Source organism: Cyprinodon variegatus, unplaced genomic scaffold (assembly GCF_000732505.1).
Source record: "Cyprinodon variegatus isolate N-32 unplaced genomic scaffold, C_variegatus-1.0 Scaffold7, whole genome shotgun sequence".
Classification (NCBI taxonomy): Eukaryota; Metazoa; Chordata; class Actinopteri; order Cyprinodontiformes; family Cyprinodontidae; genus Cyprinodon; species Cyprinodon variegatus.
In genome coordinates this window covers 514,125-527,998 of record NW_015150460.1, presented here as the reverse complement: position 1 = coordinate 527,998, position 13,874 = coordinate 514,125, and the positions used below count along the sequence as shown (strand labels likewise).

The 13,874-nt window shown below is 36.3% G+C and overlaps 1 protein-coding gene across 4 annotated transcripts in view; it reads right to left on the bottom strand.

Annotated features, from left to right (window-relative positions):
- ppfia2 (protein tyrosine phosphatase, receptor type, f polypeptide (PTPRF), interacting protein (liprin), alpha 2) overlaps window positions 1-13,874 on the bottom strand; it is a 205,410-nt gene that overhangs the window by 186,467 nt on the left and 5,069 nt on the right. For all 4 annotated transcript variants that reach the window (XM_015376281.1, XM_015376300.1, XM_015376291.1 and 1 more), the window contains exon 2: window positions 1,243-1,498. In XM_015376281.1, coding sequence (XP_015231767.1) covers window positions 1,243-1,491 — 249 coding nt within the window. In that variant the 5' untranslated portion in view covers window positions 1,492-1,498. The remainder of the gene's footprint in view (window positions 1-1,242; window positions 1,499-13,874) is intronic.

The window sequence follows — 13,874 nt, the reverse complement described above, 5'->3', positions numbered from 1 at the left end:
TCCACTATTCTGCACTTTAGATGGCTGTATCGATACTTTTGAAAATGAGTATTGTATCCGGATACAACGTTTCAGTATCGATACTTTTTTGAGTATCGATACTTTTGACAACCCTAATAAGCTCTATCCAGAAGTCCTCAAAGGGCCCAGTTTTAGCTTGGCTTGGTTAAAATTCTTAAGAAAATAACCTTTAAGAAACCTTTTGCCATCCGAATATTGATAAGAAAAAAAAAAAGAATCAATAGATTCATCGATTGCCAAAATAATCAGCAGCCCTAATTTAGAGCAGATCAGATAAAATCACTGCGAAATTAAGATTAAAGTTATGAAGCAAGGACCAGAAAATCTCAAGAGAGCAAAAATAATAATAAAAGGTAAAGAAAGACTCTGCTAATGCATTAGTTAAATTACCTAAAACAGACTGTTTTTAAGGGTTATTTAAGGAGGAAAATTATATATTAAGACATTTTCAGTATGCCCCGATGGAGTAATATATATAATAAATGGCTGCTTTGGAGAATTCTTGCCTCTCAGACACTATGTAAAAAAGATAAGGTGCTATAAGCAATTGCGATACAGAAGGAACCCTAACAAACGCAGCACCCAGTCTAAAAAAACATTTTACATAAAATGTTCAGAATGTCAACATTTTGTGTTGATGAAATGAAAGAGTTTATTTTACAGTTTAATTAATAACCTCCAAGCTTTTAAACACAAAGAACAAGAAGACAGTCATCATTAGTTCAGAAGCTTATGGAGGTCCAGTGGGAGATGTACCAGTGTACTAAATAAGGAAGTTTTAGCTTCACCAACACCACACTGCAAAAAATAGAGATCTAAATAAGTCAATTTTCTTAAAATAGGTGCATTTTTCTGAATTGAGGTGGTAAGGGAGACTCTTTGCAAATGGAACAAGACAATTTACATTTAAAATAAGAAAAAACAACTGCATTGTCTTATTTCAACTGCATATTATCTAATTATCATATTTTAAGAGTAAAAAAACCTAATTCCTTTAGCAAATCGTCGTATTTACCTACTCAGATTAAGGATAAAAACACTTAATTTAAGACATTTTTTTACTTATTTATAGATCATTTTTGCAGTGTAAAAACGCAGTAATAATCCTGTATGAGGTTTAAAAAAACAACTAAATGAGTCTTCATGCATAGAAAATATTCAGCAACAAGCTCGATTTCATTGTTTTCAGTGTTTTGGTTCAGTGTCATCACTGTGGCCTACCTGTGGCAGGGCAGAGCTAAGCTGACGCTGCAACGAGTCCCGATCGTAAATAACATCCTGCAGATGCTGCTGAGCCAGTCCAAGGCTCTCCTGGGTCTCCCTCAGTGTATCCAGGAGCCGGTCCCTCTCATCCAGCATGTTGACCATCAGCTGCTCAAAGTGGGAGTCCGGATCCGAGGCACTGCTCTGAGAGCCGCGCTGGCTCAGCGCCGTGTCCTCGCTAATTGTGGGCATCACCTCACACATCATCTTCGCTCTGGTCGGGAAAATAAAGGGTAGAGTTTAACCAGTGGTTTGGAAACCTTATGTTATGTTAAATGCACACACTTAAGATGACAAATTTGTATGTTGCTACAAGCCTTGTATGGGTAGGAAGAAGGTACCCCAGAAATTGTACTGTGGTCAGAATCACTGTTGGTTCTACATGTAATACATGGTGGTAGAAAAATCACACACCATCTATGCTGGACCATCCCCATGGGGAAACATGGTGCTGGCAGCACCATGCAGTGAGGATCAGTTTCTTAAAAAGGGACAGTGAGGTTGACCCAACTTGATAGGAACAGGAATGGAGCTATAACAAGCACAATTCAGGAAGAAACCAAGTTAGAGGAAAATAAAAACTTAGGACTGATTAATAGTAAGAGATTTCTCAGCAGAAAATAGCAACTTAAAAGTTGTATTTTGCTTTTTATTAAGCTGAAATTACTCTTATAATTGGCAACAATTCAAATGTTAAATCTCCGTTAAGCAAATGTTAAATAATTGCCAATGTTCTTTAAAATTCGCTAGCAGATTATCTTTACAGAAGGCCTCCTGTTGCTTGAGTTTTTCTTTTCCATTGTAAATATCACAAGTTGCAAAACCAAACACTGGTCTCATCTCAGAGCAGAGATGAATATACATTTATGATACTTAGTAAAACCAACTTGTGTCTAATTTTGTGAAAGTATCCACCTGCTGTTGTTTAAGCTACTGTGCGTAATTGCTTGGGCCCGACACAGTCAGAGCTTGGCTCAGCATTACATGGGTATCTCAAAGCTCACAGAGACGTCTTGGGATGCTGGGCATTCTGCCCTAGATTTCACGCTTGTGCTGTTTATTGGGGCAGCTCAGATCATGTTACATAATACACTATATCTACACTACAGTGGATATGAAAGTCTGTGTTCCAAGCTCCCTGTAGGGTCTTCAAGTGTGTAAGGAGCCGTTCCCACCGGCGGGTTGGTCAGCGAGACAAAACTATGCATCAGTGAACGTCATAGTCATAAGATGAAGCAATGAGCCACAAAAGGATATGGAATATTAATAATTCATCAGTTTTAGAAAAACACGAGGGGGAATAAGTGGATGTTTTGTTCAATAAAGTGAAGCTGTATGACTGGTTAAACCTGCACACAACTGAAAAAGTAGCCTAATTTAAAAAAGGAATGGATGCATTTTCTGAAAGCAAATTAATAAATGAAGCTCAAAAGCAGGAAATCAATTCATAGAAAACTTTTTTTTATATATTTTTACTTGTATACTTTGATAATAAAGAAGCTTTAAGGTGGAAGCCATTCTGCATCAAACTAACAAACAAGTTAAAGCCACAATGCCATTTTTTTCTTAAGTGCAATTGTTAGTACCGGTAGGTAAAGACTTTTAAAGATGTATTTCTTTTTGTTTATTTCCAATCTTTACAAAATCACCCATTTTCCTCAGCTTTAGAACTCAGGTCACTAAGGCTATGTCCACACAGCAGCCTGAAGTGACCCAAATCCTATTTTTTTCCTCATATGCAACCTTTATGTGATCTTTTCATGGCAGTCTAAACAACACAAATCCGATTTTTTTCCAATGCGACCCAGCCCACTTGGCTCTGTGGTCCTGAATCCGATAAGAATCTGATCTTTTCAAATGCGGCCTGTGTCTGAACGGCCAGGTCGCATTCATCCGACCTGAACACTGTTAACACGCAAAAAGGTCACTATTCTGCGTCTTGCTATGCAGAAGCGGCAAGAAATACAACAACCATGGTTAATGCGGAGAGCAGTCTTTATTTTCAACCATCTTAAAAAGATTGTGTTGTTAACGCACTGGCTGAGGTTAGGAAAGATCGCTAGATGCACTCCAGCAGTACCATCCAGATATACACCCATACAGCATGCTCGCTTGTGACATCATCCTCTACTTTGCATGCACATAAGTTGTGTTAATGCAGATCACACAGGAGACCATATACAAGTCGCATATACTGTATATGGAAATGTGAACGACCACACAAAAGTATTGGATTTTACAGAGAAATCGTAATTGAGCATTAAGGCCTGCAGTGTGCCATTTTATTGGTTACAACTGTTAAAAAAAGTGGGTGGTAACTGGATAATTTAGTTTCATGTAGGTAACTTTTTGGAAAAAATACACAATTAGGAACAGTTTTACTGCACCATACATTTCATTTTATTAGTTTAATATAATTAAGAGGTGTTGCTACTCATACTGGATTATAATCTTTGGCTACTTTAACAATCTTTCTTAAAAATAAGCTTGTTTTTATAAAAATGCACCGGACACAGACAGGTTAATGCATGTCAAAAGGAATATTCTTGCTTCTACACAAGCTTTGAGGTTTGAGCCGAGGCTGTTGTGGCATTTTTAGGTCATCCCAACATACTGTAAACATTACATATTGTTACAGGATGCACTTTACTCTGTTCTTATACATTAATTACAGTAAAGGTTTGTTTCAAAACGTTTGTGCTGAAATAATTTAACTGAATCTTTCCCCGGATAGTTATTTTGTATTGGATTAGTTTTCTTATATTAGTCTTTAAAATAAGAGTATTAAAAACAGAACGTTCTATTTTTGTCTGTCTTATGACACATTTTTTAGATATTAAATTAAATGTCAATCAGATACTTAGTGCTTAAGCAGCCTTTTTACTCTTACTTCAATAATATCTTTGATGGCTACTATTAATATACAATATTTCTAAAGTGTGCTAATCTCACCTAGAATTTTTGGGCACTTTACCCCCTTTGCATGTTTTAGAAATGACACAACTAGATGTTGGGGGACAAATTGTTGAAATTCAACACAGAATCATAATGAGAAATCAAAGAGATTATAGTGACTTTAAATGTAGCTTGAATGTTTGCTCTAAGTATTTTAGAAACTGTTTATCTTCCATTATTTTCTCACAGACTTTTCAGTTTACAGAAAACGGTTCAGCAATTTCATTTTCATTGGCGGAAGAAGGGCTTTCCCTCATCAGCAGGCAGTCAGGCTGCACAAACCTCTGCTATGAGCCAATATCTGACAGATGTGTTGAAGAAGAGACTCAAACTTTGAATTGAACGTTTTGAAAACATGCCTCTCAAGAACAGTTCAGTTAGGTAGTGATTGTTTAAAGGTGACAAGGCATACTTTCCGATCACATTTCCTCCTTTTAAGAACCAGTTTAGCGTTAATTAAAAATTATAGCCTACATGAGCATTGTTGTTCAAAATGTACATCCCCTTATTACACCAGAGTTAAACTTGATTTGAAGAAATATAGCAAACCATGTCATATGAATGTAATGATCTACTGTAAAACTGCTTTCCTGAACATGTAAATTACAGTAGTTCTGTCAGGATTTGTTGAATTGGATCAGAATACAGACAGATGTTTGGACAAAGCATGGTCAGTTGATAACATTTAATAAATGAAAATCAAAGAAACAGAACACAAGCATGGAGGAAGGAGAAAAGTAGATGATCCAGTGACTAGTTTCTAACTGCAAGGTGACTAAAGTAGAGTGCAGGCAATGGGGGAAATGGGTGAATGGAATCTATGAATTAACTAATAGCTTTTGCAAACGGGAGACATTTTCAAACAGAGCTAAACTGTGGAAAACAAAAAAGAAACTAAAAGAACCTTCCTTATATTACAGAAATCATTACTAGCCAAAGTCATGTCAATTGCAGCTAAAAACACCAAAAAAAGAAGCAGGAAAAATACTAGAAAAGAACTGAAAAGCTAATTTGGCAAACAAAAATATGGCAAGACCCAAACAGCAAAACTCAAACACAAAATTTTAGTTATGCTTTACTTTTGGAAAAGAAATCTAATAAAGAAAACAACTCAAAACGGAAAAGACAACTTAAAAAGATAAACACAAACTAATACTGAAAACTGCACAATATAAATAAGAGAAAATTAAACAAATGATTCAACGGAGCCCCAAACTATGACAAGTTCAATCAGATATCTTTATGGAAACTAATGATTATTTAATTTATTTTAAAATAGACCAACCTGGCCATGGGAGAAAAAGTAATCAGTCCCTTAACCTAATCACCTGCCATATTTCTTACAGTTAGTTTGTAAACACTGACCTTCACAGAGTCAAGTTTGGTTAGAAATCTTTGGAGCCCTTTGGGAAAAATTTGGGGGTTTTTTTGGCCTCTAGGATGAGCCTTTTTTTTCCATATTTGGGAGTAATACTGTCTTTTTTTGATTATTATAAATTTTGTTGTTGTTGTAATCCCAAAAGTGTGTTGCTTTTTGGAGTTGTTTGGAGAAGCTCATGTAAACTGGTTTCTAGATTTTACAGGTTTCAGTAATCCTGCCCTGGTGCTGCTGATATTGAACCAAAACAACATGATCGATTATAATAATATATAAACAGAGTGTAAGGCTGGTGAAGATACCTTTCTTCTATATAAAAATAAATAAATAAATAAAAATCACCATTTAAAAAAATTCTTGAGAAAATTGGTAGATATATCACTTTTTTTTTTTTTTTGCTTAGGCAAGGTCTTAGGTTTGACCAGCAAAAAAAAAGAAAGTGATATATCTACCAATTTTTTCAAGAATTGCAGAAAGATTTAGACACTTCCCCATCTTCGAACCTTAATTATGCCACTGCAGCATCATAAACAACAGGATTGCATTTTTCAGGTTACACCTTATCAAAAGAAATTGCATGTAAAGCCCGTCACACTTTGACGATTTAGACCAGCATATGCCTGATGTACGGAAAAATCTGGCAAAAACGCTGGCATATGTTGGATAAGTTATGGGTCAGTTTTGTATAAGTTGTGAGCATGCTGAAGCACGCCGAATCACGTTTGCCATATGTGGGGCATATGTTACAGGTAAGTTATCTGATTGTCGACATACGTTAAGTGTAAGCTACCGTTAAATAGAATATTGGCATTTTTTTTGTATGAAAGAAGGTTCAAAGGAGGAAACCATATAAACCATATAAATAAGCTCCTGAGGGGAGCAGCTTTAACTGATGCTTCGTAATGCCCATGAAATGATGCACAAGCATCATTTCATGGGCATTACGCTGCCGTGCATTATGCATAAGTTAGGCTGTCGTTGGACATAAGTTCTGGACTCGTTATGAATAGCCTATGTATACGCCCAAAATTGAATACATAGCAAGTTCAGTGTATGCCAGCATTTTAGAAGATTTTGGGACGTCTTACATACACTGGCTGAATCGTCAAGGTGTGACAGGGGCTCAAGTTTTAGTTTGGGTGTTTTGTGCTTGTTAAATGGTCTAGATTAAGGTAAATAATGGCATGTGTGGAATATACAAACTTAAGAATAATGTTAAAACTATTCTGTCTAAATCAGAGCTACATAAAAATTTACGACCAACTACTCTGAGGTCTACGCATAACTATAATATGCAAATCTAATCCGCTGCTTACTAAGTACTTAAGTCTTTAATGTTATGCAGACATACACATTTTCCTGTTCAACCTAACTGATGCAAACAACTTATGATAATATTGATATAAAACAATAACAGTGAATTGAATAAAGGTTTATGTGAGGAAGTGGGACTGAAAAACCCTTTATTAAAATGTGCTACAGTACATATGTATTCCCTGGAGCAATGCTTCTTCATTTTCTTGATGAAATATATTCTTCTATTTTTCCTTCTACATTCCAAATGTCTCACTCTGTCTTTGGCAATCAGGTTTTCAACATAGAGGCGACAAGGTCCTGAATGATCAAAGCAGCTGGATGCATTTAGCTTTACATATTCACCTTGCATTGACTGAAGCCAGCTGTATTCAGTGAATTTTTCAGCAGCTAAATGGTCCTGGTTCCCCTGTGCTATGTTACAATGTCAGCTCTGTGCCTCGGCGGGTTCTGGCATTAAGATGGGGTGTCCCATATCTTCTCAAGGCTACGGGCCAGGCTCCCGATGGCTCCCCATTCAGACGCCATCCGCTTCTATTTAGACCAGAGAGACTGTGTCTGCATGCTGTAGCTGGACCAGCTGCCCATGCAAGCCTTTTGCTTGGGGAGGAGACTCGCTGGCACCCAGATTAGGACATTGGTTCTTGAATTGTAAGCAGAACAGAATGATTTATTCATGTACATGAATCAGAGCCTGAAGCTGAAGAAAAACAGTGTAGTGTTTGATTTTGTCATCTCTTCTAATATCATACATGATGTAATATATGGAATTTCTGATTAATTTAAGGCACCATCGTGCATAAAAACCTGGGATGTAATTATTGTGGTTCTCTTAAATTAAAATGTAGGCAGGATGTTTTTCAAAAACTAACTCAGTTACCATTTTCTGTTCCTTTTGTTTTTATTTTTATGTCGCTGTCTCTGCAACTCAAAACATGTTTGCCGTCTATCAAAGATCAATATGAGAGTGCAGTTATTAATCCTCATTGCCTCAAACCATATTCATCAATACAACCTTTTTTTTCTTCAGAAATATCATGTTTATATGGATAAAATCAGTGTGAAAAACATACGTTTTATTGAAATATTGATCCTTTGCTGCCTGATACTTGAAAAATAATGGTGCATAAAATCAGGGTTTCCTCTAATGTAGATCAGAAGTGGTGGCAGCTAAAAGGGGCCTGCTGTTTAGATGAAACTCAGATGAAATATTAAAAACTTAGTCGTTTCAGTAAGAAGAAAAAAAAAGTAAAGCAAATATTATATAGCACCTTGGGGTAAACATTCCTTATGATTATGGCTTACAGCTGATGAAAACAGACAATCCAGTTTCCAAGAAAAATGTAACAATTTCAAGGCCAATAAAAAGGCTCTTGCCTGTAGTCCCTTTTAGTAGCTTACTTTTTACCTCCACTTTACTTTTCATTAAAATCCTTGAATAAGGGTAAAGTGTAAACAGCAGCTTGTGTACATTCTTCTGGAGTTCATAGCCTTTGTGGTGGTTATGTAGAACTGTCAAATCAGCTATTTTCGCTTGATGATATAGCTTTTAACAAAGCAGTAACATTGCATTACTCTTTATTTTTTCTTGATGGTTAATTTCCTGTTTTTAAAAGCATGTTTGTCAAGATTAACAAACATTTAACTCCTACTGTAATTATTCTAATGCACTATTTTAGTGATTCTGATCATTAAAATACAAATGCATAGTCCATGACATCCCCATTAAGATATCCTATAGATGCTGAACATGTCAAACAACAACTGTGAGGAGTTTAAATAATACACTGTTAACCAGGAGGGCTGGAGGTGGAATAAGAACTGCAAATGTCGAAAGATGCAAAAATCATTGGAATTTTCACTCCGCACCATATGCCAATCAATGAATTATTCAAAGGCGTAGGAGAGTTTCTCTCCCCAATCAGAGCCACAGATCCAGATCCCTTTAATAAAACAGATAGGCATTAACTGAATATTACTAAGGAAACATCAATTCAGCTGATACTGAATCAGTTAACACATCACATCAATCCATCTTTTGGTTATCTTTTACATCAACCCTGTAGCTGCTGCATAAGGGCCATTTTTCTGGTGCATCTTACTGTATTCCAAAGAATAAAATAGTGTGCATGCAGTGATTTATCATACAGTATCTGAAGAATGATTCAGTCCCAACATAAAAACACAAAATGACCTTAATCCACAGGAAATTTCTGAGTATTTCAATTTGATTTTTCATGCCAACTCAAACTGTGGTTGTACTTATACAGACGGAGGCCTGAAATACAGAGGCGAGTTCAACATGTGGTCCCACAGACCCAGGATGTTTCAACGTATTGATTCAACAGCAGTTCCTCTGTAACTCCAAGCTCATTCAATTCAATTTGAAAATACTTCATTGATCACAAAAGGGAAAAAAATAAATAAAAATAGAGAGCACCTAAGCATATAAGATGCTCGACACTGAAAATGCGATTCTGACATGTTTAATATGACCTTAAACTTTTGAGTATAACTATTTTTAACTGTTGTCTTCTTAAATGGAGGAAAATTACAACATTTAATTACCATTAATTGGTGAACATTTTACGTGACTGACTGTATCTGTAATGATGATAGCTGTGAAGAAGGGACCCTTTTTTTAAACGCTGCTCTCTGCACACTTACCACAATGATGATAGATTTAGTAATGTGTGTAATCAGTTATCAAATAATCCCTATTTTAGGCTATAATAACCTATATAATAACCTGTAACTATTTCCATCAAAAAAAAAATCAGTGAGTAATGTTAGCACAACAGTTGTTTAGAATTTAAGATTTTTTCCTCATACCTTCTAAGTATCATGAACACACATTTTTCATGCCAGTAAGATATTAAGCTTGTTGCAAGGATTTTCTCTGCAGCAGTTACCAACACCTGGAGCAGATTACAGCTCTAAGAATGCTAAAGGTCACAGAGAGAGCTGAAAAAAAGAAAAACAGGAATGAGAAAATGTAGATTTATGGCAATCAATATTGTCACCGCAATGAAATACAACTATATAATGGGCCTGCTGTTTTCTAAAACAGTACAGCCGTATATATGCTCCTTATCAGCTGTTGTTGGGAGCAGAATTATAAAAAGCTTAAATATACTAAAAAGTTTCCATTTTAAAAATGTAAAGGCGCCCGGTGTTTTGTGTGGGTTAAGAAACTGAGAAGCAGATTAACTAAAGCATCCTGAGAATGACAGCTAAATTGTACTCTTTTCATACATACATTATTACATGTTGTAAAAAGTAGCATAGAGTGCAGGGATTTGCAAAGTCCTGTCCTTACATTCTTGTATTGCAAACAGTTTAATAGCAACTTGGTGACCCAAATGCTCTTTCCTTCAGAAGAAATCTAAAAAGTGGATATTATTTGTAAAAAGTGCCTTTCCCAAACCTGACATTTTTGTAGTTTAAAGAAGCTGAGATTATGGCTGTACCTGCAAATTACTATAATCTTTCTTTTTTTTTTCTTCAGAAAAATGGAGCCTAGGCAGAAGTTCAACTGAATAAACTGAATACTTGCCTTGTTCCGCCTCCGACACCACCTAATCAGATTTGAACCACACCTCCACGAAAGCCTAATCAGCATCCAGTGTTCATCCTAAAGGGTCTCCAATCCACAACTCTGTCTGCTACCCAAAGGGCAGGCAGTGGTTGCACTATGTCTGACTTAAATTCAGATGAGCCTGATTCAACACACCTCTAGCCCCTCCTTCACCATCGTAGCTAAAACTTCATCAGTTTCATTTCACCCGGACTCTTACTGCACTCCCTGTCTCATTTCAACCGGTCCGGCAGAAGGCCACCATGTTGAGCCTGGTTCTGCTGGATGTTTCTTCCCAATAGGGAATTTTTCCTCTCCACTGTCACTTCATGCTTGCTCATCATGGACAGGTTCTCAAAACCGGTGTTATCCGAACTGGACTTCCATCTTCCAGGTCCCTGAGTGAAGACCTAGTATCAGCTCACACAGTCTACTGGATCTCTCAGCTCAGGCAAACTGTCTCGCCAACCAGCAGACTATGGACTGACCAACTTCATCTATCTCCACCACCAGTTTCAGGGATGGGGGAAAACATCTCTGTTCTTTACTCCTGTTCATGCATATCAAACAAAATTCAGCGCTATGTTTCCTGCCGAGGTCTGAGCGCCAAATACTAAAGTAATTGTATCAATAAAATTCTTCTAATTGTCTTTTTCTTTATGTGTGAGTTTTTCAGAGTGAAAAAACTTTATGCAGAAAAAGAGTGACTGAGCAGAACCAAACCGAAATACTTCATTTCCCAAAATAACACTTAAGCCAGGATAAAACTGTCTATATAAAACAGATGCAAATTAAGCCAATAATAGCAGGAGCTAATCAGTGTGCCGCAGTTAATTTCTCCGACGTCTTTATTTCATCTCATTCGTATGACAATGGTGGGAGAAGATAAGTGGTTCACAAAAGAGCAGTATATTCCTAAGCTTTCAATGGCAAAGGGAGGCCAATTCAGCACAATTCTCCACCTGGAAAACATCAAAAGATGTTCAGCATGTAAGGAAGTGCAGAACAGGCAAAGGCCTGAATGTGGTTCTCTGTGGCTTTGGAGAAAAGGTGCACTGCTGCGTGCTTGTTGGACTGACAAAAATAAATCTAGACTTTTTAAAGACTAGCGTTGGACAATAAATGCTGTAGGTTGTTAAGCAAAGGGAGAATTAGAATTTGAGTAAAATTAACCAAAGTGAACCTAAAAGCCAATTAGAGGGTAATTTGTCATAAATTTGAAGGTTAGCTTAACAAATACCTTTTTATTTCATCATTAACATCCTCAAAACAGGATGATAAATTCTTGGATTTTAATGGGTTCAACCGGCATTGACACAAGAGGCAGAGAGCCAATCACAAGCCCAACATTAAGGTTAGCTGACTACAGGGAAATTTCACTTCTAAGCATGCTTCTTGGCAAACTGTCAAGTGGAAAGTGCATTTATTGACTTAATTTGTGAGCACAAAGGGTAATGGGATAATTGTTGCATGTCTTTCCTTCCTATCCTGGCATCCATATCAGTTTGACAGGTGGGAGAAGACGTGTGCAGATTTTTTGTGAATGAAAGTGGCCAGATTGGACGGTACAACTCGTAGTGCTGTGAAATCTCATTCATATGGCACCCTGTGCTGCAGAAGCCTCAGACAACAAGGCCAACATGTCTGCCAGAAAAAACCCTGAATCAAGCGTATTCTGTTTTTTTTTTTAACTCCCGCTGGTACAGACTTCAGCATATCACCAAAGAAAAAGCTTGTGTCTACATCACATTACTGTCACAACAATTAAAGCACAATTACAGGCTAATGTCAACAATGACTTATTTGTGCTTGTTTAAAGGGCATCACAGTGCTGGAATAGATAGAAAAAACGCAATGTTCTCCAAAGGAAAAAATATTTAAACTTTTAGAGAAACAAAGAGATCATTGTATTTATGTCATTGTTATTTTGCAGACATTGAAATGGGTTTTAGAAAAAACAAAACATGAACGGAGAGGGAATATGGCAGATAAGCTTTCAGGGAATTCAACCTAACTTTTACTCAAATAGTTTTTAGATGACATGAACCCTTAATTGGGTTAAAAAAATCTGCTCTAACAGCAAACATAAAATTACCACTGATTGTGTGTTTTAACAAGGCGGATATACACTGTAAAACCTAAAACTATTGTTTGAGTTTTTGACTTTTGTAGGTTTTTACAAACAAATGTATACAAACAAATGCATACAATGTCAATCGTTGAACGTTAACGTGTTCAAATATTTATTATTTTGTATTTAGCGTCATCTTTCTTATATATCTATTTTTCTTCTCTTCTTGTATTTTCTTATTTTTTTTTCTGTCATTCATTTTTATAGATTCCCTCTCTTCTCTGATGGAACTTTAGCTGTTTCCACTTTGCTAATTGGTCCCATTTGTTTTGTTACACTCATCAGTTCTCCTTAGTATAAATTCACCTTTGGTTCTTTACTAACTGCTGATTAATTGGCTTAAACCTGTTTTAGTTTTCCTAGTAATATTCTGATAAACACAGATATGCCTTCCCTGTTTATGGTGTGGACTTTGTGTTTGTAACCTTAAAAACATTTTATTTTTTCTTCTTTGCCTTTACTGGGGTCCTCTACAATCACCACCCCATTTGCTAGAATATTGAAGGGATGTCATTTTTAATTCATGAACCTTCGCTCCAGTCCCAGGTTTTCAGGAGCCTCCAACTGTTTTTTTTATTTTATTTTTTTTGCAGGATTGTCCTGTTTTTTTTAGCATGTTTTTAAGCTTCCATTGCTTTTATTATCTCCACCAAGGAGGTCATGTTTTCAATATAACCATAAAATTTATGGATGATCTTGCTGAAATTTTAAGAGAAGGCACATATTGTGACTAGCAACAAATGCTTACATTTTGGTGATAACCCGGTTTAACCAACTGGACCAAGGATTTTTTTTTAAAGAATCTGTAAATACAGGTATAAACTTCAGGTGGAAGTCACAATATGTTAGGGGAAATCAGCTACTTGGCAGAAGTCTGTGCTCCTTGACTGCTTTTTTCCTTCCAATTGATGTCTTATTTATTGTAAAGCACTTTGAACTGTGCTAGACAAAAATTTGTGCATGAACTCTGACCAGTTTTAATGTGAACCCACATTGAATCCTGCTTCCCACACCGTGTTTAAATAATATTTAGTTTTGTTTGATCTTGTTCTTTTGACCAAAGGTTTAATTTTGGTTAAATCTGATCAAAGCAGCTTCCTTAAAAATCCAAATGTTTACGACATCTTTACCTACTTCTACCTAGCATGTGTCAAACTACAAACTGGTGGTTCTTTGGCTTATTTTTTAATAGCAGCCTTAAAGGCCAGGTTTATGTTATGCTAAATGTTTTAACT